At 39.6% G+C, this 22,416-nt stretch overlaps 1 protein-coding gene across 1 annotated transcript in view; it reads left to right on the top strand.

Moving 5' to 3' along the window:
• Positions 1-3,897, top strand: part of LOC145995125 (zinc transporter ZIP3-like) — an 84,049-nt gene extending 80,152 nt beyond the window's left edge. Inside the window, exons 2-3 of the mRNA XM_083131662.1 lie at positions 371-516; positions 3,360-3,897. Of these exons, the coding sequence (XP_082987788.1) occupies positions 371-474 (104 nt within the window). The 3' untranslated portion in view covers positions 475-516; positions 3,360-3,897. The remainder of the gene's footprint in view (positions 1-370; positions 517-3,359) is intronic.
• Positions 3,898-22,416: the final 18,519 nt, after the last annotated feature.

The following is a 22,416-nucleotide window of genomic DNA, read 5'->3' on the forward strand; positions in this document are numbered from 1 at the left end:
TCAATCCAGGAACCTTTTGCCGGATCAATTTAAATCTGGCTGAGTTCCGTATTGAAATGAAATAATACGCAACTTGTTCTATCATTCCTATATGTGTGTGATTGACCATTCATTCATCTCATCACCATTCATTCTCATCTTCACGATTAGCCAGAAGTGGCAGAAAAGCAAAGTAAAATAAAACAAATCAATTGTCGTCTATTGGTAAGTTGAAAAAAAATAATTGGTCCTCTCTTGTCAAATGACAATCCTGATATGATGGCTGTATGAGGACGTAGGTTTAACTATACGTGTGCGTGTAAGTTATGCAATGATTATACGGTTAGGTATAGCATGTCCACTGATGGATGTTTTTGTTTGTCTCCAACAGGTAGCCACGATCATGGAAGGGGGGAGGAGGGAGGACACGCCCTTCACCTGAACGACAGCTTGCAGTCGGCGGGAAGTCAAGCGTCCCATCAACCGGTGACGTAATTTGCCACGTTTCGGTTGGCCGTATCATGTCTTCCAAAGCAGGTGAGTTGGGGATCCGTACTGACCTACTGTGGCTCTAATCGTCACTTCATTTTTCTACCTTTCTTTCATTTTTTTCTGCCCTGCAGCCTTTGTAAGTTACAGTTATCGAGAAATAGCGGAAGCAGGCACTTCGAAGAGTGTCTTTTCTTTTACCTCTTTGCCTGCAATTTATTGCTCTTCAAGGCAATTGTGGGCAGTGGCCTGTCCAGCAGTATTGCATTTACCTGTTTAATGTCGCTATTCTCTTTCTCATATGATTTTATTAATTTACCGTCGCTTTTCTGTCAATTTTGGCTAACGCGACGATGAGGATGCCAACTGGCGGCTGACCTTCAGTGAAAAATAAGCAACTACCACCACAAGTAGCGTAACACCCTGATTGGTGTAACACGGTACCTAATTGAGTGTTAAAGGGCTCCATATTTGGTGTGGTTTGACAACAAGTAGTGTAACAAGACACCAAAGATGGTGCTAAACAACGCCACTTCCGCATGAACACTAAAGGGAGTGTCCTGTTAGCACCACTTTTGGTGGCAACTCAGTTGCATATTTTTAACTGTGTACATAGCTCTATCTGTCCACCAATCGTTTTCGGGGGCAGGAGGGGCCTTGATAAGTGTCAACAACCTCAGTTGCGAAGTAACAGCTATAGGTGTAACATCGCTCTCCCGCTGCAACGTTGCCAAGCGTACGTCTGCGTTGTCAGTTGTTTATATTACTCCCTCTGTCCCATAATTATAGTCCGGTATGCCAAAATGGTAGTACAGAAATGGCAGACGAAGAGGCAGATGGAAAGCACAATTTGTACTGATCCTTGAGTAGTAAAGTTGTATGACTCATTCCCTTGTTCCATGTTCTTCTTCTGTATACACCAATGTCACAGTTTGAATATCGGGCAATTATTATAAGACAACAAACAAAGGTGTACCGGACAATAATTATGGGACAGAGGGAGTAGCTTCTTTGTTCAGTGTTTGGGTGCTTTGTGTACTAATATTCCGTGCTTTGTGTACTATTGTAAACTTTTATCCAGTAACGGCGCTCATCAACTCCCTCCCTCTCTCTCCTGTTTTACGGTACGTTTGGCAATATGTTGTGCGTCCGACGCTCATTTGTTTCGTCCCGCCAGCAACGTTCGGCTGTCTAGTGGCACTATGTCAGTCGAAGAGAATTCAACTGATGGCTGATTCGTTGTTTCTCAGACGCCAGTTGCAAATGCGATCACTAGGTACATAATATGATGAAACGATACTTACCCATTCCAAAATTGGAACCCGGAACACCTGACGTCGTAGCGCGCTGCACTAACCACTCCGCCACGGAGGTCGGCGCTATTGTGTCTCTTGACCTTTAGTCAACGTCAGCGGAGCCGTTTTCAAAATTTCATCTCCCTTCGAAATACCGCTATGATATTAAGAAATCTGAAAATCACTTGTGCCTAGAATTCCTTCTAGAGTATTCGATTGAATCTTCGTGTGGCTAGCTTTCTAGATATTCGCAATAGTTTAATAGGTTTCCTTATCAACGAAACTTCTGCAAATGTCTAGATAACAATGAAAACAAAAACACGAAGATTCACGTGAATGCTCTAGAAGGAATCCCAAGGATATATATTTTCTCAGAATTTGGAACAAATCATATCGGTTTTTCGAAAGGAGAGGAAATTTCGAGAAACACTTCTTTGCCGTCAATTGAAAGTGTGTCAATCTTGATTTCATGTATTTTGAGTTCTATGTGTGATTTTTCTTATATTTTTAACAAATCTCCTCATATTTTTTCAAACTTATGTTTTTGAATTTTTCAGGATTCTTTCCAAACTTTTCTCTTCAACACTATAGCTTTTTTTCTGAAAAACTGTTAAATTTATGTAGACTTCCTTCTTGATTCAGCACTGTCTTAGATGTGTGAAAAAAGAAGTTCCTGCAGACATGGGCGTCAGGAGGGGAGGTCGAGCGGGTCCGTACTCCCAACCCCAACCTGGTTATTGGCACCATTCATTCCAGGTTACAAAAAACAGAATGCTTGTTGTTTTTATTGTTAATAACAGAAATAAAGTTCATTTATTTAGTATTAGAACAGAATAACTAAAGTAAAAATTGCATTAGATCATAAAAATGTTGTGTAAAATACAGGAATCTGGTTATACTTTCTTTTATCATTAAATCTAATTAATGAAGGGTTTCACAGTTTCCAAAATTTATGCGTAGTTTTATGTGAGAGATCGCACAACACAAACGTTATTAATAAAATTCCCCATAATTTTTAAAGACTTTCCTTGAACGAGGTGTGTAAAAATTAATAACAAAATACAATAGCTATACTGTATCAAATGTAAAAAGTAATGGAAAATAGTTGTGTTAGGTCTATGACGCCATGAATTCCGGGTTCGAATCCCGGCCTGGACATAAGTGTTCTTTGGAGTGTCCCTTCATCAATTTCTTCATGTGATCAGTCATCCACATCTCAGCAAGCAGTCAAGAGTGGCAGAAAAGAGAAGTAAAATAAATCAAATCAAATCAAAAAGTTGTGTTAGATATTCACTTATCTGGTGGATCGATTAGCAAAGTCTTCCCATTTATAAAATAATAATAATAATTATTATTATAATTTCTGCTAATCAAGTTTTATAACTGCCCTGTCCCCCCCTAACAAAAATTTCTGGCGACGCCCATGCCTGCAGATTACCATTACATATTATCATCGTGTTCTGAGATCCAAATTTTTGTACGTACATGAAATATTTTTAGTGCCTCGTGTATATTGTAGTAATAGAGGTGAGAGCAAGAAAGTCTAATATATGTGAATACAGTCAGCTGGATTCTAAAAGATATATTTTTTCTCAGGTTATATTCTCTTCCGAAAAAGCAACGGAAATTCAAGCCTTGAAAAGGCGAGAAGCTCTTGCTGGATGTGACAGTGCATTCGTTTAGTCAAAACCTAACTCGATCTCACCGAAGGACAAACAGCAGGTTAATTCACTCCTTTGTTCTCGAAACAATAAACGAAGTGTTGTGAAAGTGTCGTGTGAAAAATATGTGTTATTTAATTTTATACTAAACATAATTCTTAAACAAGTATTTACTGAGAGTTCAAAGTGCTTCTGCGTTGATAGACAACTTTTTCAGTGCTCCTTTTTGTAACAGCATTGCAATACTCTTTACATAATTTTAGTGGCTGTCGACGAACATACATATAAATTAATTTAGAAAAATATGTAATAATATATAGTAAAAACAGACAGTTCCTCTGCTGGTTCATATCATATGTATTGTTATTCCATAGAAATGCTATTTTCTGTATATAGATTATGTATACATTGTTGTTGCATTATTAAATTATGTTAGTGAGATTTAAAATAAAATAAAGTATTATTTTTAAAAATCACGAGGTGTCTTGATTTATAACAATAGTTTGCATGTCTTCTTGAAATGGAACGTAACAGCCACAGGGTTACTAAATCACAATAGTTAATGTGTTTTTGTTATATTGAAATGTGGATATTTTAAGCAGTTTGATTTCGAAGTCTTATTATCTGATGCATTTATATTGTATTGTTATTGGCAGGAAACGAGGAAAGTTAGCGATATAATAAAAGGCTGGGTTGACAAAGCTTCACAAGAATATGACGATGAAGCGTGTAGAAAGTACAACGAAGCAGGAAACTTGTACAGTCACGGACACTGCTGGCTTGTAATGAATACATCGACTTTCAATGAAATCGTTACAAGCCGGCAGTGTCCGTGACTGTACGTGTATTTGTATGTTTGTGCGTGCATTGTACTGTGTATAACCATTCATGGTGTCTGCAGATGATTACATAAAGAAGGGTAGGCTACGTAGAAGCATCTGACTTAGAGGCATGAGTTAAAAGAGTGCAGAAATATTGAAGGGATGCGGAAATAAGCATGATAAACTTGAAAAGGATGCTATAACGTAAATATTAATACATATTGCAGGTTCATATTTAGACCTAGACTAAAAGCGTAGCAATTAGTTTACGATGAGCGAGTGTTTTGTTATACATGGGCGTAGCGACGACGTCACTTTAAATCTGAGTAGATAAAAAACTTGACTTTAAGCCGAAAGTTAGGTAGCATTTTTGTAGTCGTACCTTGCTTATTTGCACTTCTAACGTACATTCTTTCCACTTTGAACACGGAGCTAAGTTGATTCTTTTTAGAATCTCCGCTATCTTTATTGTCTTGTCTTCCAAATTACACATTAATTTAAGACTCCATCCATCTTTGCAACAAGGCGTGGGTTCCACCGTTGCATACCGGCTACTTTGTTTCGCGCGGGAAAAAGTATGGCAGTGATTGATGAGCATACTTATACGGTCATTACATCATCATATAATTTACCGTTGCAATTTCCATTTTACGGAGTGAACAAATACATTTTTTACTCGCAGCTACTTCTCTAAGTGTTTACTGCAGAATTAATATTAGGTATCTATTTTTTTAGGTATACAACCGTAAGAGTTTCACACCGAAGTGACAAGCGGCCATTCGGTACATGCTCGTATGAGAAAGCATTCTTTATGTAACCACCACAATGCAATGCAATATATATTCCAATAATTCATGATGACCTGAATGTTTGATTCATTGAATTAGATTATTTTACGTCGCTTTTCTTCCACTTTTGGCTAATCGCGACGATGGGGGTGAATGGGGACAGATGAGATGGATGAACTGACAAACACATATGAGCAGGAACAATACAGTTCCTATGTGGAAGTGAGGTTGGTACTTGAGTGACTTCTCAAATGGCGATGTGGTCATCTTCCCGATGGCGCAGTGGCAGCGTCGCCGTCTTGTAATCAAGGGGTTCGATACCCGGTGGAGGCACATAAGGCCAGTCCCGATTAGCTTTACTCTGCATAAAGTGGACTTAGAACGCCATCTAATTTGTTCCAAAGATCACTCTTTATTCCCCAGGGATGACCTTTTTTAAAGGGGGGGGCTACGGTTGTTGTCCTGGTACCTGAAATTTACACCAGGACGTCATATCCGTTAAATTTCGGCTCTTCCGTCTTTCTTTTCCTCTTTATTTCTTTATTATTTTCAAATGAATATTACATGAACATCGATGTTCGTTATAGAAACGACTCTTTCGAAATTCACCGAAATGTCTCTTCCACGTAGTACACGATCGATTGCATTTTGCAGACTAACGAGGCTCTGCCGTCTGAACTCTCAGCCAGTATAATACTCTGTTTTGTCGTCCATATGTGTTTGTGATTGTCCTTCATCCATTTAACCTTAACATCCTCATCTTCGCGATTAGCCAAAAGTGGAAAAAAACGCAAGAAAATAAAACAAATCAATCCATTTTATTTGATTACCAACATTTAAAAAAAAACTAGACTAATGTGCGAACATGTTTTGCAGTTTTTGTAGCCCAATGTACCGTGACAAATGTGTGTCTCCTTATAGGTAAATAATCAAAAGAGACAACTTTCACTGCACTGGTTTGTTTTTCCATTCTCATCCAGTAACCAGTGCTTATTTTCTTCCTGTTGGCAATCCTGACGCACGCTTCTGGGTTTTGTTATTAAAAGAAATTTTGTCCTAGCAGTTGGATCTGCAATTGGTGTTTGCCAAGATGTTCCATTGGCTTTGCGGCTAACCTACTTCCTCCCGACTCGACTGGGCGAGGTGAAATCGGTTTCCTCCAAAAATGCCTTCCAGGTGGATACAACTGGTCTCAAAGGTGTTATCTTACATGTACAACACGGATTCTGCAAACGCAGAGTAGACAAAGTTAACAACATGAGTAGATGGTCCGTGGTTAAGAGGTGGGATCTTTTGAATAGTCGTGAAAGTTATTCTTGTTTAACATTATCCTGTTCGCTTTTTTCTCAGTTATGTGGATGGCTTTCGTGCTTAATAATATTCACGCTTATTCTTTACGCGTTTAATTCAGCACTTAGCCTTTCATGTTCGCTTCATACGTGTTATGGTTGAAGTCCCGATTGGATCGCCACATGTTATAGTTGAAGTCCAGATTCGAAAACCACTTGACTTGAAATAAAGTTCCGAAATATCAGATTTCTTCTGACAACCATAGGTCAAGTCCACGTGGAGGTCACTATATTATCCCCTCAAACATTTCCCATCAATAGCGTTCGTTTTAGGAACTAACAGTACTTGTCAAGTCCACGTGGAGGAAATGAGACGTTGCCAATTCAGTTCGTTTAGAGATTTCAAAGCGTGAGGTTAGGGTTATCTTTGCTAGGTTGTGTCATATTATATTGTCCTATTTTTTTTAAAGAATGTGGAGACCTTGGGAGTGTTACCATTTTTTTTCTGTGCTGTAACGTTGACACAGTTCGTGTTTGATGTCTACGTGTTTGATGTCTACACACTGCAGGTAAAAATGACAACAGCCCTTTTCAGAAGAACAGGTGCTGGCTCGAAGCCAGATGCGCGTCCGTTCGGATTCCTCGAGCTATATCAAAGATACCGAACTGGCGTGTGATACAAGACTTCAACTATGCTATTCACATTATAGGAAAATAGCTATGTATAACTTTACCGGCTTCCCGGCACTCTGTGCTGAGTCACGTGGCCACTGTTGCCAATACACTCCTGTCGTCACTTCGCCGCAGAAACACTTTCCACATAACATGGATTCTTTGTACGGCACTCTTTCAATTCGTTTTTGCTGGCTACCTTGCCTTAGGTGATTCCACAAATACCCTTTCACCTTAGCATCCACAGGAGACACATTGTTGGAAACGGAGTTGCCAAATTTAGCTCTTCCCCCACGTTACAAGATTTCAAGTTAGCAATTTAAGTGTCGTAAAGTAACTGTTGATAGCGTGGCTTCTATTGCAAAAAGTCTAATTTTGTTACAGTAAGATTTCCTAAATAGAGTAATAGATACTTCCAAACACTTCTAGACAGAAGCATCTTTGATTAATATAGTTAACGTTTGACTGAGTTCATTGAACTCAGACATTCTGATGAAGTCAAACAGCGCATCGACGGACTACTTGGAAGGAAGAGAAGGTCAGGGGAAGATAGAACCGATACAATGGGAAGGGAAAACTCACTCGCTTTCTACCGAATCTGCATGTATGTACGAAAGAGTTCCGAAAAATGGCTCGCCTCTACTTTCATCTTCCACTTTCGATTCGATTACGAATAGGTAGGTACCTGCCCCCCTCCCCCCCTTTCCTCTGACTCACACACACATTTTATCCACGTCTGCGTCACGTGGAACGTCCAAATAAGCGACTCTCTTTCTGGGAAACCTCCGGGCAAGAGTTGCAAATGAAAAGGCGAAAAAATGGGACTTTTTTGCCTGCTTTCGCGTCCTCGTTTCCGAAGCAGTTGAATTGCCCTGTGGATCGTGTGCCACCAGGGCATCAGATCGCTGATGTCGAGACTTGCTAAGTGGCTAATCGCCAAGTTGGAGCATAGCAGACATGCTATTGAAGTAACGCTTGGATGATTTGTTTAATTGTCGTACCTTATTTGTACAGTAGGATACAGTAATAGTAGTAGGCAAAATGTGCATAACAGGGTGGCTTTTAGTGGTGTGGGACGCGTGCCACAGCACAATGCCTCGCGCTTCTAAAATTATATCCCCGTCTAGTTTGCTGCACTTTTTGACACTGGGTGTAGTGCAGGCTCATCCTAATGTCAGGTTATGCAAGAAAATTGCAGGTCCGTTGTTGAATCCTAGGACAGTGGTTCCCAATGTGTGCGCCGCGGCGCCCTGGGGCTCTGTAGCGGGCTTACAGGGTTACCTCGAAAGGTTCCAATATTTTCTCTCAAATTACATGATTGTTCAAATATATATGTGCTTATTTAGTACCTTTTATTAAAATGTTTCTGAATTTGAAATGTGTGCTTATTTTTTAACTTAAGGCAAGCGACCTAACCACATTACCTGAGCGTTGCAAGCGTTAGATAGGCCATTCTGACTTGAGCCCCGCAGAAAAACCTTCACTAAGGGCGCCTTGAAACAAAAAAGTTTAGGAACAATTGGCCCAAAGCATCATGCACAGAGGGCGCCATTCAAAGCATTTTTCTTTAAGAGTTTGAGTTTGAGTTGCTGTTTTAAGTCCACTTTATGCACAGTAAGGCTAATCGGGACTGGACCTACAGTTTAAAGTGGGATCCGAACCACTTGTGCCTCCACCGGGTATCGAACCCGGAACCCCTTCATTACAAGGCAAAGACGTCTTTTCTTTAAGACAACGAAGTCATAATATGCGGTCGATAAAAATACACTTGGCAGAGGTATATTCTGGTAACGCACTGCTAGAATCTTCAATTTCCCAAAGTAATAAATAGAAACAGTACCTTTTAAAATATGTTTTCCAGACACTAGTACATAACTGAAATATTCTTAAATATGCTGATCTTTTTCTATTTTTCAGATGGCGAATGCAAACTACGAATCTTCAAATGCAACCTATATTATTTATTAATGAGTTTTCTTTGCTTCCTCATTTCAAAATTTGTAGGATGTAAATATCGCAAACATAAGAAAGAAATATCGAAGGACACAGATAAAATGTCGGTGCGTCGTAGTGGCGGATATGCTTCAAATCGTGAAGATATGCAGGCCTGGCACCCCAAAGAAGAGCAGAATGAATTTCCTTTAGTTTTGTTATTTAGCGTCGCTTTTCTTCCACTATCTAATCGCAACGACGAGGAAATTGATGAACGGACATTCACAAAGAATAGCCATGCGCAGGCCTGGATTTGAACCCGGAACCCCTGATGTTGTAGTACGCTGTACTAACTATTTTACCACAGACGACAGCAATATAAGAATGGAGTTCCTGTTCAAATGAAACATTCAAGGTAAGAAGTTTATTATGTATTTTATTCTCGGACGTAGGCCTACATAAATATTTCACAACATGGGCCTCTATATTTTATAGGCCTCCCCGATGGTGCAGTGGTAGCGTCGTCGCCTTGTAATCAAGGGGTCCCGGGTTCGATACCCGGTGGAGGCACAAGTGGTTCGGATCCCACTTTAAACTGTAGGTCCAGTCCCGATTAGCCTTACTGTGCATAAAGTGGACTTAAAACACCAAATCAATCCAATCCAAATCTATATTTTATAAATAACCATGAAATACTTGAAATCCTTTCCTTACTGTTCCTATATTAATGAAACGGTGTAATTTTAATTGTAAGGTACGTGTTTTTAATTACAATGTCAGATCACTTCAGTGGCGGGTCCAGAAAATACAGTTGGGATGGACGAATTTCAGAAGTGTGCCTCACCTCACCAAGAATAATTTCTAACCTAAACATGAACTGTTTTATATGAACAATATAAACAGGAATCAATGATCAAGAGATTATAGTATTGTTTTGTATGCAAAGATAGGGAAGGACCCAGTCGATGGTTTGATTTGGTTTAATTTACTTCGCTTTTCTGCCACTTTTGGCCAATCACGAAGATTGTCAGTGGTGAACTAACATCACAAGGTCAATTGCAATCTGCTACAAAGAAATAACAGCGGACTCCCAATTTTGAGAGACAGATAATAAAGTGGCGATGGGACTCTATTCACTAAAAAATTGGCCCTCAATGAAATGCCGATTGGAAGGACTGGGGCCCCAAAAAGGTGTTTCCACACGGACACGGTGTTTAATTTTGGTGTTAGTGGACCTCAATATTATTATTCATAATTTAAACGATGCCATTTCTTTTCGATAGGCCACTGAACATATTTTTCTTTAAGACATTCTCATAAAACAATAACCGTTTTATTAATAAATCATCAGTGCTTGAAGTGTGTATGTGCGAGGGAGGAACGAAGGGGATGCTATCCCCCAGCTAAGTAAAGAATCAAGAAGCATCCCCCACAGCTAGGATAATTCGCATAAGCATCCTCCTTCACCTACTACATTGTGTTCAAGTTGATCCTAGACTCGAACAAGCAACTTCGCAGCGAGACATTTTCACATCGAAAACTGTAGATCACAGAATCGTAACAAATTGGAAAAGTAGAACTGGTTCGACAGACATGTGCAAAAAAATTCAATATGTAAGAAAAATTAACTTCACAAAATCATGCAAAATAATGGTGACATTTAACTCGTACACCCTATGTGACAGAAGAGGGAGCTTCTGGCCCTACTGAGTTTTGGGGCCCCTTTGAAGTAAAATCACTGGCAAAACGTAACAAGTGTGGACAATGTGGTAAATTTATCTCGGCTCTTATTTCAATATGAAAAGGATTGGGGCACTACACTACGTTTACGACAAACTCGTTAGCGTATTTTCCTATCGATGGTCATCTGCGAGCATTTCGGAGGGGGCCCACATGTCAAGTTGCCTGAACCCATCTGTCTGGGACAATACGCTGCTTACTATCGTAGACGTCCTCGTATGATACGTTACTGGGAACCAGATTTATGTTTCGTATATCGATTTTTTTTATATATATAAGAGATAGGCTACTCTCTGTCGAATTTCTGGGAGTATATAAAATTTCAGGAGCAGAGAGAGAGAACATTGTAGGGCCCCTACACCTCGGGGCCCCCCGCATTGCGGGGATCGCGGGAGCGGTCGCTACGCCACTGCAGTGTTTCACACACTTTCCGCCCCAAGAATTTCTCAACTTGGTGAGGAGATTGTGAATGTTTTTCCTTCCCGAACGTCGGGATTATAATATAAAAATTCTCGTCTCGATCCCGTCCAGTTCAAAAAATTTCTGTTCCGCTCACCCCTAGTAAATCCTCGCAAAGTAACTGAAAAAAAAAAATTACATTACTGATTTTTGTTTGTGTTTACTGTTACTGGTGAACTTTTTTTAACGGCAATCGGACATACGGACAATGTACACTCATCACACTTAGTACTCCGGCACTTTGCTTATTTATACAGCATAGCAGCGGAACAAACAAGATAAACTACGGGCGTATGATGCTTTAAGTGTACGAAATGAGACTTGATGTATTTGGCGTAGGAGAAGTAAAATTTAAAATAAGTAATTTACGTTCTACACAACCAAGAACGATCGAAAATAGAAAAATCAAGGAAATTGGTTATCTTTCCAGACATGTCCCCGTGCATTATTATATTCATTTTGTGACGTTTTTCTGCGCGAGTCGTAATAAAAAGTATTACGTTTAAAGTACGCGTAGAAAAGCCTCACATTTCCTCCTTCGTCGGTACGCCTTGCGTCTGTCTTGTGGTTATTGGTTGTGCGAGTTACCGCTAGAGGTCTCCACTGTTATTTGTTCAGTGCTGCGATTACGAGCGTGCAAGCTCAGGTAGTCCCGATCCAGCTGGCACTCACGAAACCAGCCAGCGAGCCTTGGAGGAAAAGAGAGGGAGAGAGTATGACGCGTGTTTAGAACGGAACAGAAACTCGCGGGACGAGACTTGACCATTCACCGTTGACTACACGCTGGGGTATTGGGCACTCTCTATATTCGGGCTACTACGCAAACTGCCTCGTTTTTTATTACGTCTCTTGGAGTAAAGACATGGAAGGACTGTATTTTTGTGAAGAAGTGAATGGGGATGAGCAGAGGTTCGTCTGATCTTAGGACAGCCCGATTGCCGTATTCTTCAAGGTACCATTCGCCGTTAGGACCATACAGGTACAGATGGGATTTTGACAGAGAAGGAAGTTTGAGCGAGGTATCCAGAAACTACGTGAGAGTATGATGACCGAACGAGAAGGACACCAAAACCCTATGTGATTCCATGGTGCCGGAGTTTGATTGACCAGCGGGACGAGTTTTATCCTGGTGATTGAGGTATGTACTTTATCAACCCCCTCTTTTTGACATATTGTGAAAAGTGAAGTGCGCTGGATACACGTATCTTTCTGAAACGGGTCACGAGTTTGAATATTGGGAGGAAGAAGGTATGAACGGCGAAACCTTCGAATTACCAGGCAAATAACGATACATTGTTCGTAAAAAATGAGTCGTCGTCACGCTTCTTAATAAAGAAATGTAAAGGTGGCGTTCAAATTTTAAATGTTGAGCAAGCAAGGCGTACACTAGCGTAATTTAGTAAATTACTTCAGGGAAGGGAGAATACGGTTAATGATAATGATTGGTTGGCACATAAATGGATAAAATAAACGGGGGCACCAAAGTTAAAAGGGGGAATTGGTTGCAAAGAAAAGAATGAACATTAATGTAATGTTGAAGAATGACCTTGTTAAATTTTAGATGTTATGAATGCCGACATGTTTTGACGATTGTATTTTTTTGTTCACTCTCTTACGATTTAATGTATAAATCTCAGAGTAAAAAAGAGATAATTGTTGAATCTATTTGAAAGTTCATTGTGAGAGTTAAATGGGAAGGGTTGTTAATAATTGTTCCACGTATATGTTGTTTAATTGAAACGTTAATCGAGCTTCGTTGAGTGATTAGCGTAATAAATTCAGACCTAGCGTCTCAAATTGAACATTGATCTATGTTTTGACCCTTTACTCCAAACAAACGTAAAAAAATGCATTATCTGAATTTGTAACGTAATTGATTTGTAGTGCAACTGATTGTTCGGAGACGGACACGTGGATATACATATATAGGTATATATATATCTATATATAGGTTGGGTCGTCAATCTAGTGTGAATTTTTCCAGTACTCTTGAATATATTTTTGCTTGGTGTGTTTTGATGGTTCCCATATTTTCGGGCATGTTCTACATTAAGCTTGGTTCTCGTTAGAGACTGAGGAGACAGTGCTAAACACTTGTCAAAAGCCTAAAAAAACCGCGACTTTTGTAACTGGTTGGTTCTTTTATTTTTTAGCGTACTTCATTTAAATTGATCCCGGACTCTTTACGCGCTTTCCAGAAATTTTGATTACTTTCCTTACGTTCGCAACCGCCACGTTACAAAGTTCCTGGAAGCAGAGCTGGTTCTATAATATATACTGTAGAAATATATAAAAAAAAATCCCCCCCTTATATCACAATTGTTGGTAGTATTGGTGCCCCCTTTTTGGGAATACAGGCTTGCAAAATTTTTTTGGGGAGAGAGTAGTCATCTTAGAAATTTTTGTCAATTGATTACAATTTTATTACGACATATCTTTATGTTGTACTTCTGCAATTTTCTTGTATTTATGACATTACTGGTTTCCCTTTTGTTCTGGTTAATTATTTTTGGACATTCGGGGTATCCTCACCGAGCGGTCTGCATAATGTCTGTTCCCCTTCATGGCCATTTGCACGGGTCGTCTCCTTTACCCTTTCCGCCCTAAACATACAACCTTCACCCTTTTTGCAGACTCCAAACCTTCACACACCCAGAGAACTTTTGTTACCTCCCGACTATTCCCATATCACAAATCATATTAGATATACGACAGCCATAGATCTTTTACAGGCGTTACCGCAGACGGATGGTTCTGATCCCGACCAGTTATTTCATTTTTTGTTAACCCTGCACAAAACCTTTAAACTAAATCTTTTAGATTTAGAGTCATTATTGTTGATGGCATTTGCATCAACAAAGGCACCCCTTCGAGAAACTTGGTATGACTCCCTCACTGAGAAATTTCCATGGCCGATGTTTATACGCGTTATTTGGTATCGCCTCGTTCCTTTTCCCAAAATGCAAATGTTGCTCGATAAATACCTATTTCGTCCTCAACGAACAGGTGAATTTCTCTCCACCTATTTAAATGACATTTACGATGCTTATCATGTATTACCTATTGATTGGTCTGAACCTAGTCTTTTGGAATTTGCGTTACTGAGTTTGCAGGATACGACTCGTCTGCATTTAATGGGGTTCGATCGACCGACTTCAATCTCTAATTTCATCTGTTTATCTAGGGAAATATGGCCTATGGAATTACGCCGGGTGGAGCAACAATTGGAGAAATGTAAATTACATCCTATCGATTCTCCTCTCCCACAGGCGCTTGTACCTGTAGCACACCCCCTACCAACCTTACCTGTATTTTCTTCTCCTTCCCCTTCCTTGGATGGTTTAAAACAACCCGATGATTTACCTTTTAATGTCGTCCCACACCATAATAATAACTTATCGAATATTAAGCCCTCTCATTTCGGTACGGACCAATCTTCACCATTGGAGACCACGACTATAACTCATATAGAACACCCCTTGACGATTATTGAAAAAGCAGTGCCAATTATACACGCCACTTTGAATTCTACACCGAGTCGTCTTCTTGTCGATTCGGGAAGTTCCGTGTCATTAATTGCGAGGGGATTTTTAGCCACCTTACGTCCCATACCATCTACTCTTAAAGACACTACTCGTACGTTACAAACAGTCAATAGTCAATCTATATCCCTTGACTCACGCGTGGTTTTGACATTGAAGTTACAGGGGTTGTCCTGGAAATGGACCTTTTGGATTTCTGAAACTTTACCCTTTCCGGTTATTCTCGGTTCAGATTTTTTTCACATTCTAATGGGTACTATTTCCTTTGACCATTTAGTTGTTTCCTTTCCCTATTCCAATGATTCCATTCCTTTCGCCTCTTCTGTACCCCAGGCAATAAAACATCAGGTACAACTTAATGAGGACGTTAGTCCCCTCCAACCAATAACTTGCCTACCAGTATTACTAATTTCTTACAGGAATATGATGACGTTGTTACAAAACGTGTGGGTAGTTGTACGCTGGAACCTGTTTCTATTTCCTTAATTACTAATGTTCCCTTTCGTTCAAAACCATTCCAATTAAACCCCACGCAAACAAATATTTTACGTCAGCAAATTCAGGAGTTGCTGGACCAGAACATTATAAAGGAGTGCGCCTCCCTCTATGCATCCCCTTGTTTCCTCGTCGATAAGAAGGACGGCGGTCATCGCCTTGTATGCAGTTATAAGCATTTAAACCGACTTATTGCCTATGACAATTTTCCACAAAGCCGTATAGATTTGATTTTTCAACATTTACAAACCGCTAGATTATTCTCCTGCTTGGATCTTTGCAAAAGTTTTCATCAGATTAGGTTAGACGAACCTAGTAAAGACTTAACGGCTTTTGTCACCTCTTTTGGTCAATACCGGTATACCAGGGTTCCATTTGGTATTAATCTCGGTACTCAACTATTGACACGTGTTTTGGATAAAATCTTGGGTCCCTTTAAATACAAATTCCTGGTTAATTACGCAGATGACGTTTTGATCTTTAGTCCAGATGAGAAAACTTACTTGACTCATCTTAAATTGGTTCTTCAGGCATTTCGAGAGGCCGGGTTAACTGTAAACCCAGTCAAATCCAAATGGATTCAAACCGAGGTCAAATACCTCGGATATATTTTACGTGAGGGGCAACTTGTTTTAGACCCCGACCGTATCTCGGCGATTCAAGATATGCCTCCCCCTAGGAACGTCAAAGCTGTCCAGCGCGTTTTGGTATTATTGGGGTACTACTCGCGCTTTATACCATCGTATTCTGACCTTACCTCCTTTTTAAGATAAAAAGAAAAAGGGTCTTACATTTGTGTGGTCTCAGAGTGATCAACAACAATTTGATCATCTTAAACAGGTTTTTCTTAAGCATACTGTTTTAGCTTTGCCAGATTTCTCAAAAGAATTTGTCTTGCAATGCGATGCTTCAGGATTGGCTCTGGGGGCTACCCTGAACCAACGTATGCCCGATGGGTCATTACGCCCTATTGCCTTTGCCTCTCGCAAACGTACGGACATAGAACGTCGACAATCCATATACGAGGCCGAATGCTGTGCCATTGTTTATGGATTCAAAAAGTTTGAGACCTATTTAACCGAGAAACATTTCACTCTTCAGACTGATAACCAGGCACTTTCTTGGCTTTTACGCCATCCTGAACAATACGGCAAATTTGGTCGTTGGTTGCTCTACTTATCTCGTTTTTCTTACTCCGTCGAGCACATTGCCTCTCGACTTAATCCAGTTGCCGATTGCCTATCAAGAATGTACTCGCCTGATGAATTCCAGGTTTCTCCTTCACCTGTTACCTCTCTTGCATGTGCTGCTCCAAAATTCCAAATTATTCCTTTTAGTAAATCAGACATTCTTGATCTCCAACAAAAAGATTCTACTTTCCTCCCAATCATCCAGCAATTACGTGCCGGTCAATCTTATAAACATTATGCTCTTTATCATGACTTACTCGTATGGCAACCCCCACGTTGTAAGGTCTTTTTGGTTGTCGTTCCTCATACCCTTCAACACCTGATTTGCCGTTATTATCACGATACACCTGTGGGAGGTTCACATTTGGGTATTCAAAAGTGTACCAAGAAAATAATGTCCGTATTTTGGTGGCCATCATGTATCCAAGATATCAAAGCCTATGTTAAATCTTGCGACATTTGTCAAAAAGCAAAATTAGCCATACGTAAGCCTCCTGGTTTTTTGTCATCTGAGATCATCAAACACCCTTGGCGACGATTGTATATTGACCTTGTCGGTCCCTTGGTACGTTCGTCCAAAGGTCATTCCTATATTCTGGTGGTCGTGGACGCATTTTCCAAGTGGGTTTCTCTCTATCCTCTTCGGGGGCCCACATCCAATCAAATAGTGGAAAAACTTCGGTCTTTGTTTCTTATGTTTGGGGCTCCTTGTGAATTGGTGTCAGACAATGCTTCGTATTTTCGATCTCGTCACTTCAATTCCTTTTTGTTTGAGTCTCGGGTAAAGCATATTTATACTAGCTCTTACTATCCTAATCCTTCATTGGCTGAACGCTTTATTCGCAATTTAAAGGCCTCCTTGATAGCGTACCATTCAGATGATCACACCAAATGGGATGTTCATTTAAATGCAATTTCTTTTGCATTTAATACAGCTGTACAGGATAGTATTCAAACCACACCAGCACAGATATTGTTTGGACGGGACATTGACGGACCTATGAACTTTTTCTGGGAATTCAAATCTGATTCTGAATTGGCCGGTCCTCCTTCCGCTGACCGTGCAAAATGCTGGGCGCAGGCCTTTCATCACTTGCAAAATGCTTGGGCTATGCGACGTGATAGATATGATCCTAAAAGGCAATCATCTTCCTTCAAAGTCGGGGATTTGGTCCTCTATAAAACTTTCCCACACAGTAACGCCTTTCAGAAAGTCACTGCAAAACTCCAACAACGTTGGGCAGGTCCTGCTAAAGTTTTTAAGATTTTGGGTCCCGTAACTGTTCTGTTAGTCGATCCCGAAACGGAAGTTTTTCTTCGGAAGGTTCATATTTCACATATTAAATCTTATCATATTCGAGAGGAACCTTCAACAGATGTGGAATTATCGGACACACATATAGCTTTGCTATTGCAATCAAACCGGGGTCAGAATTCAAATCGCCCTTCTCGCCAATTTCACCCTTTATACTGCGATTTTTGCCGCAGAAATGGACACACTGCTTCCCACTGCCGACGTCGTCCCTCTCCGAAAAATTACTCTTCTCATGACCCAGTTCCTCATATGTAACTAGTATATTGAATATCACAATTTGGGTCTTGTTTTCTGGTTGTTTGTTTGCCTTAGAATATTAAGAGTATATTGATGGTTTATACTTTATACAATTTTTTGTGTAAACATCTTTTTCTATGTTTGGTATTTTGACATGCTTTAACTTATATCCATTAATATTTTGTTTTCCAGAGTCCATTCATATTAAATGTAAATCTTAACTTCCTTGGTAATAATTGTTTTTGTATATCATTTATTGCAATTTCTGGAGTATATTTATGATTGACTGTTTTAATCCAAAATTGTAATTGGTGCTCCTATTTCTTATTGTATTCCCCTCCCTTTAGGTTTCCTCTCCTCTTTCCTATCTTTTTTTTCTCTTCTATTTTTTCTCTTCTAATTTGCCTTTTTTTATTTTCATATTTCAAGAGGAAACTTATACATTGAGTGTACTACCTTGGAATGATCATTCGACGCATCAATTGGGAAAGCCAACTTATCCCACCTGGAATACTACTTTGATAGTAAAACGTCTCCTTTTTTTGGGGAAATTATCATCTTCACAGTGTTTATCTGGACTCCTTTTCCGCATATAAGTGATATGTAACAGGACTATTTTTATTGTGTGTACTGTTAACTGAACGTCTATCTGATGTAATGCCTTTTTTTTTAACGGCGTCTATACTCATACCCTATGTAAAGGGTATTGTTATGTATTTTCATATTTGTCATGTTAACCTTTTTCAATTAGTTCGTTCATCTTCATTTTTTTTAAGATTGCAATCGCTTTATTCATATTTATTTTTTTTCTTCACGTTCATGTGTATAGTATTTATCAATCATATTATTTATTGTGTTTAAATTTCTTACCAATATTGGGTATATTTCAGACATTATCTAGTCTAGTCTAAATGTAATCAGTTTTTGCATAACATTTTTTAGGTACTTGTTTGTATATATTACCACCTTGTCGGTGTGGTCTTATTTATTGTGTTTCCTATGGTCCTTCAACAGGTCAACAACTGGGTAATTAACGCATATGTATATATATATATATATATATATATATATTGTCTTTGGGGAATTTGTTTACTTATATATCAGGTGCTCTAGGGAGTAGATTCTTATTTGTGCATAGTTTACGTGCCCTTTTTGCAATTGATTGTTTTTTTTTCTTTTCGCTAGTGGGAGGAGTTTGTGACGTTTTTCTGCGCGAGTCGTAATAAAAAGTATTACGTTTAAAGTACGCGTAGAAAAGCCTCACATTTCCTCCTTCGTCGGTACGCCTTGCGTCTGTCTTGTGGTTATTGGTTGTGCGAGTTACCGCTAGAGGTCTCCACTGTTATTTGTTCAGTGCTGCGATTACGAGCGTGCAAGCTCAGGTAGTCCCGATCCAGCTGGCACTCACGAAACCAGCCAGCGAGCCTTGGAGGAAAAGAGAGGGAGAGAGTATGACGCGTGTTTAGAACGGAACAGAAACTCGCGGGACGAGACTTGACCATTCACCGTTGACTACACGCTGGGGTATTGGGCACTCTCTATATTCGGGCTACTACGCAAACTGCCTCGTTTTTTATTACGTCTCTTGGAGTAAAGACATGGAAGGACTGTATTTTTGTGAAGAAGTGAATGGGGATGAGCAGAGGTTCGTCTGATCTTAGGACAGCCCGATTGCCGTATTCTTCAAGGTACCATTCGCCGTTAGGACCATACAGGTACAGATGGGATTTTGACAGAGAAGGAAGTTTGAGCGAGGTATCCAGAAACTACGTGAGAGTATGATGACCGAACGAGAAGGACACCAAAACCCTATGTGATTCCATGGTGCCGGAGTTTGATTGACCAGCGGGACGAGTTTTATCCTGGTGATTGAGGTATGTACTTTATCAACCCCCTCTTTTTGACATATTGTGAAAAGTGAAGTGCGCTGGATACACGTATCTTTCTGAAACGGGTCACGAGTTTGAATATTGGGAGGAAGAAGGTATGAACGGCGAAACCTTCGAATTACCAGGCAAATAACGATACATTGTTCGTAAAAAATGAGTCGTCGTCACGCTTCTTAATAAAGAAATGTAAAGGTGGCGTTCAAATTTTAAATGTTGAGCAAGCAAGGCGTACACTAGCGTAATTTAGTAAATTACTTCAGGGAAGGGAGAATACGGTTAATGATAATGATTGGTTGGCACATAAATGGATAAAATAAACGGGGGCACCAAAGTTAAAAGGGGGAATTGGTTGCAAAGAAAAGAATGAACATTAATGTACTGTTGAAGAATGACCTTGTTAAATTTTAGATGTTATGAATGCCGACATGTTTTGACGATTGTATTTTTTTGTTCACTCTCTTACGATTTAATGTACAAATCTCAGAGTAAGAAAGAGATAATTGTTGAATCTATTTGAAAGTTCATTGTGAGAGTTAAATGGGAAGGGTTGTTAATAATTGTTCAATGTATATGTTGTTTAATGGACATTTCCACTCATTTTTTTACAACAATTTTAAAAACTACACCCTGAAAAAATGACCCCTGCAAGTTCTCCCGTTTCTCTGCGTCCAGTTTAAGGCAGAAACGAGACTTCCAAAGTTGGGAGGCTCGCGTTGCGCTGAAAACACGCCGCCGCCATGTTACTACGTCACTCCTTAGGGAGAGCTCGTTTGTCGTCTGCTTCGAGCGTCCAGTTCCGGATGGGTAGCCCATGGTGAGCAAACACGTGCAGCAGTTTTACAAATCTGTACCGATTTAAATAATGGAAGAAGGAGCAATAGGAGAAAGGAAAGATATGCTTTGTAATGATCATTCTGCTATGAAATATCCGTGCTGCTCACGTGCAAGATGAATGAAAGGGTTCTGCTGCGTGTGTGTTCTCAGGCCATGCGAAAAATATTGCTTATAAAATTATTTGCTGACCAGACACTCAAAAATATTTTTTAAACTTATATTTATTGATATTTACCGTAACTTATGTAGTGCAAAATAGGAATTTTCACATTCTTCACCTATAAAGCCTATTTAACTTTCTTTTCCATAAAGCAATTTCAGTTTGTGTTCCATTTCTGTTGCGCATATTATGATCAAACATTTTTGTGCAGATAGGAGCAAATACACTGAGAAGATTACATTAGTTGCACAGTACATATCTATACTTAGTTTATGTATAATTATTACAATGAAATAATGTGTATAACCATGGACGTATTTAAGGGGGATTCAATGGGTCCAACCCCTCTCTTTTTTTGGTTCACTAAAATTACCAGTTTCCTTGTTCTATCCGCTTGTTCACAAAAAATTCCTTCGGACTTATTTCATTCTCTTAAATTAGAGACGTATAGGACGGGATACGGATGGGAAGGAAATTTCGTAATTCCACTCTCCAGATGGGACTGCAGACCAATATCTGTAGTTTCGGAATTTCTGCGATAAGAAACTGCATTGAGACTATCAAATCAGTTATTTTTCCCCCCCTCGAATCATATTAAAGAAATTTGGTTCTTAAAAACGTAGTGACACAAGATGAAGAGAAAAGTATCAATACTTCGTGACTACAAACACACAAATTTGTCGGGTCCAACATCCCCTCCCCCCATGCTCCCCAACAAGCTTCCGGCCAGCAGTGTCCTGGATTTTCACTTACGAAATAAAGCAACCCTAATCATACCAAAAGTTGATCCATCCCCCCCCCCCCGTGAACTATATATACGCCCATGTGTATAACAATATCCCATACTGAAATGGTACGATATAATTATTTTGAATTTTGTACTGCGAAAAAAGCTGCCTCATCTCGTTACCCCGAACGCATTAATTGGTTGGTTCACAACTTCACCACTAAGGATCCTATCGAGACGAGACATGGCAGCCTTGGTCTCGTTCTCGTTGAGTGTTGTAAATGTCTGTCTCGTGTTTATTTGTAAATGTCTCATTGACAGTCTCGTCTCAATTTATAAACATCCGTCTCGGTTTGGGAGGGCAATTCTCGTTCTCGTCTCAAGTCTAGAAAAATATAGAATTAACAACGTATGCAGAGGCTTATCATTATAAATACAAAAAACCCTTTCTTAATATTTTATTATTATTATTATTGACTCCTCGTTTCGACGGTACAGCCCTCGAAAACTAAATATTATCCTGATTATATATGCAAACCAAACTGCAGATTCAGAATTACCAGGAATGAACTGGCGTTGTAATTATTATACACAAAATTCATGATTTATCTGAGGAAGTCGCATGTTCCAGGTTTGACTCTCGACCTGGGCATGACTGTTTCCTTGTGAGTGACATTTCATTGAACTGGAAATTATTACACGGGAGGATGTTTGCTCCAGACTTTGGGGACAGCTAGGGGGATGCTTCTATTGTTAATGTTAGTGTTGCTCGTCTCATAAAAGGAGATGGGACAAGTGTATGTTTTCGAAATGAGATGGGACAGAAGAAAAAGTTCGTCTCTTATCATGGCAGGTTGGGTGATACTTAGATTGTGCAGTTGGTGGTAGTGTGTGTGGAGGGG

Source organism: Lepisma saccharinum, chromosome 11 (genome assembly GCF_977018435.1).
Source record: "Lepisma saccharinum chromosome 11, izLepSacc3.1, whole genome shotgun sequence".
NCBI lineage: Eukaryota > Metazoa > Arthropoda > Insecta > Zygentoma > Lepismatidae > Lepisma > Lepisma saccharinum.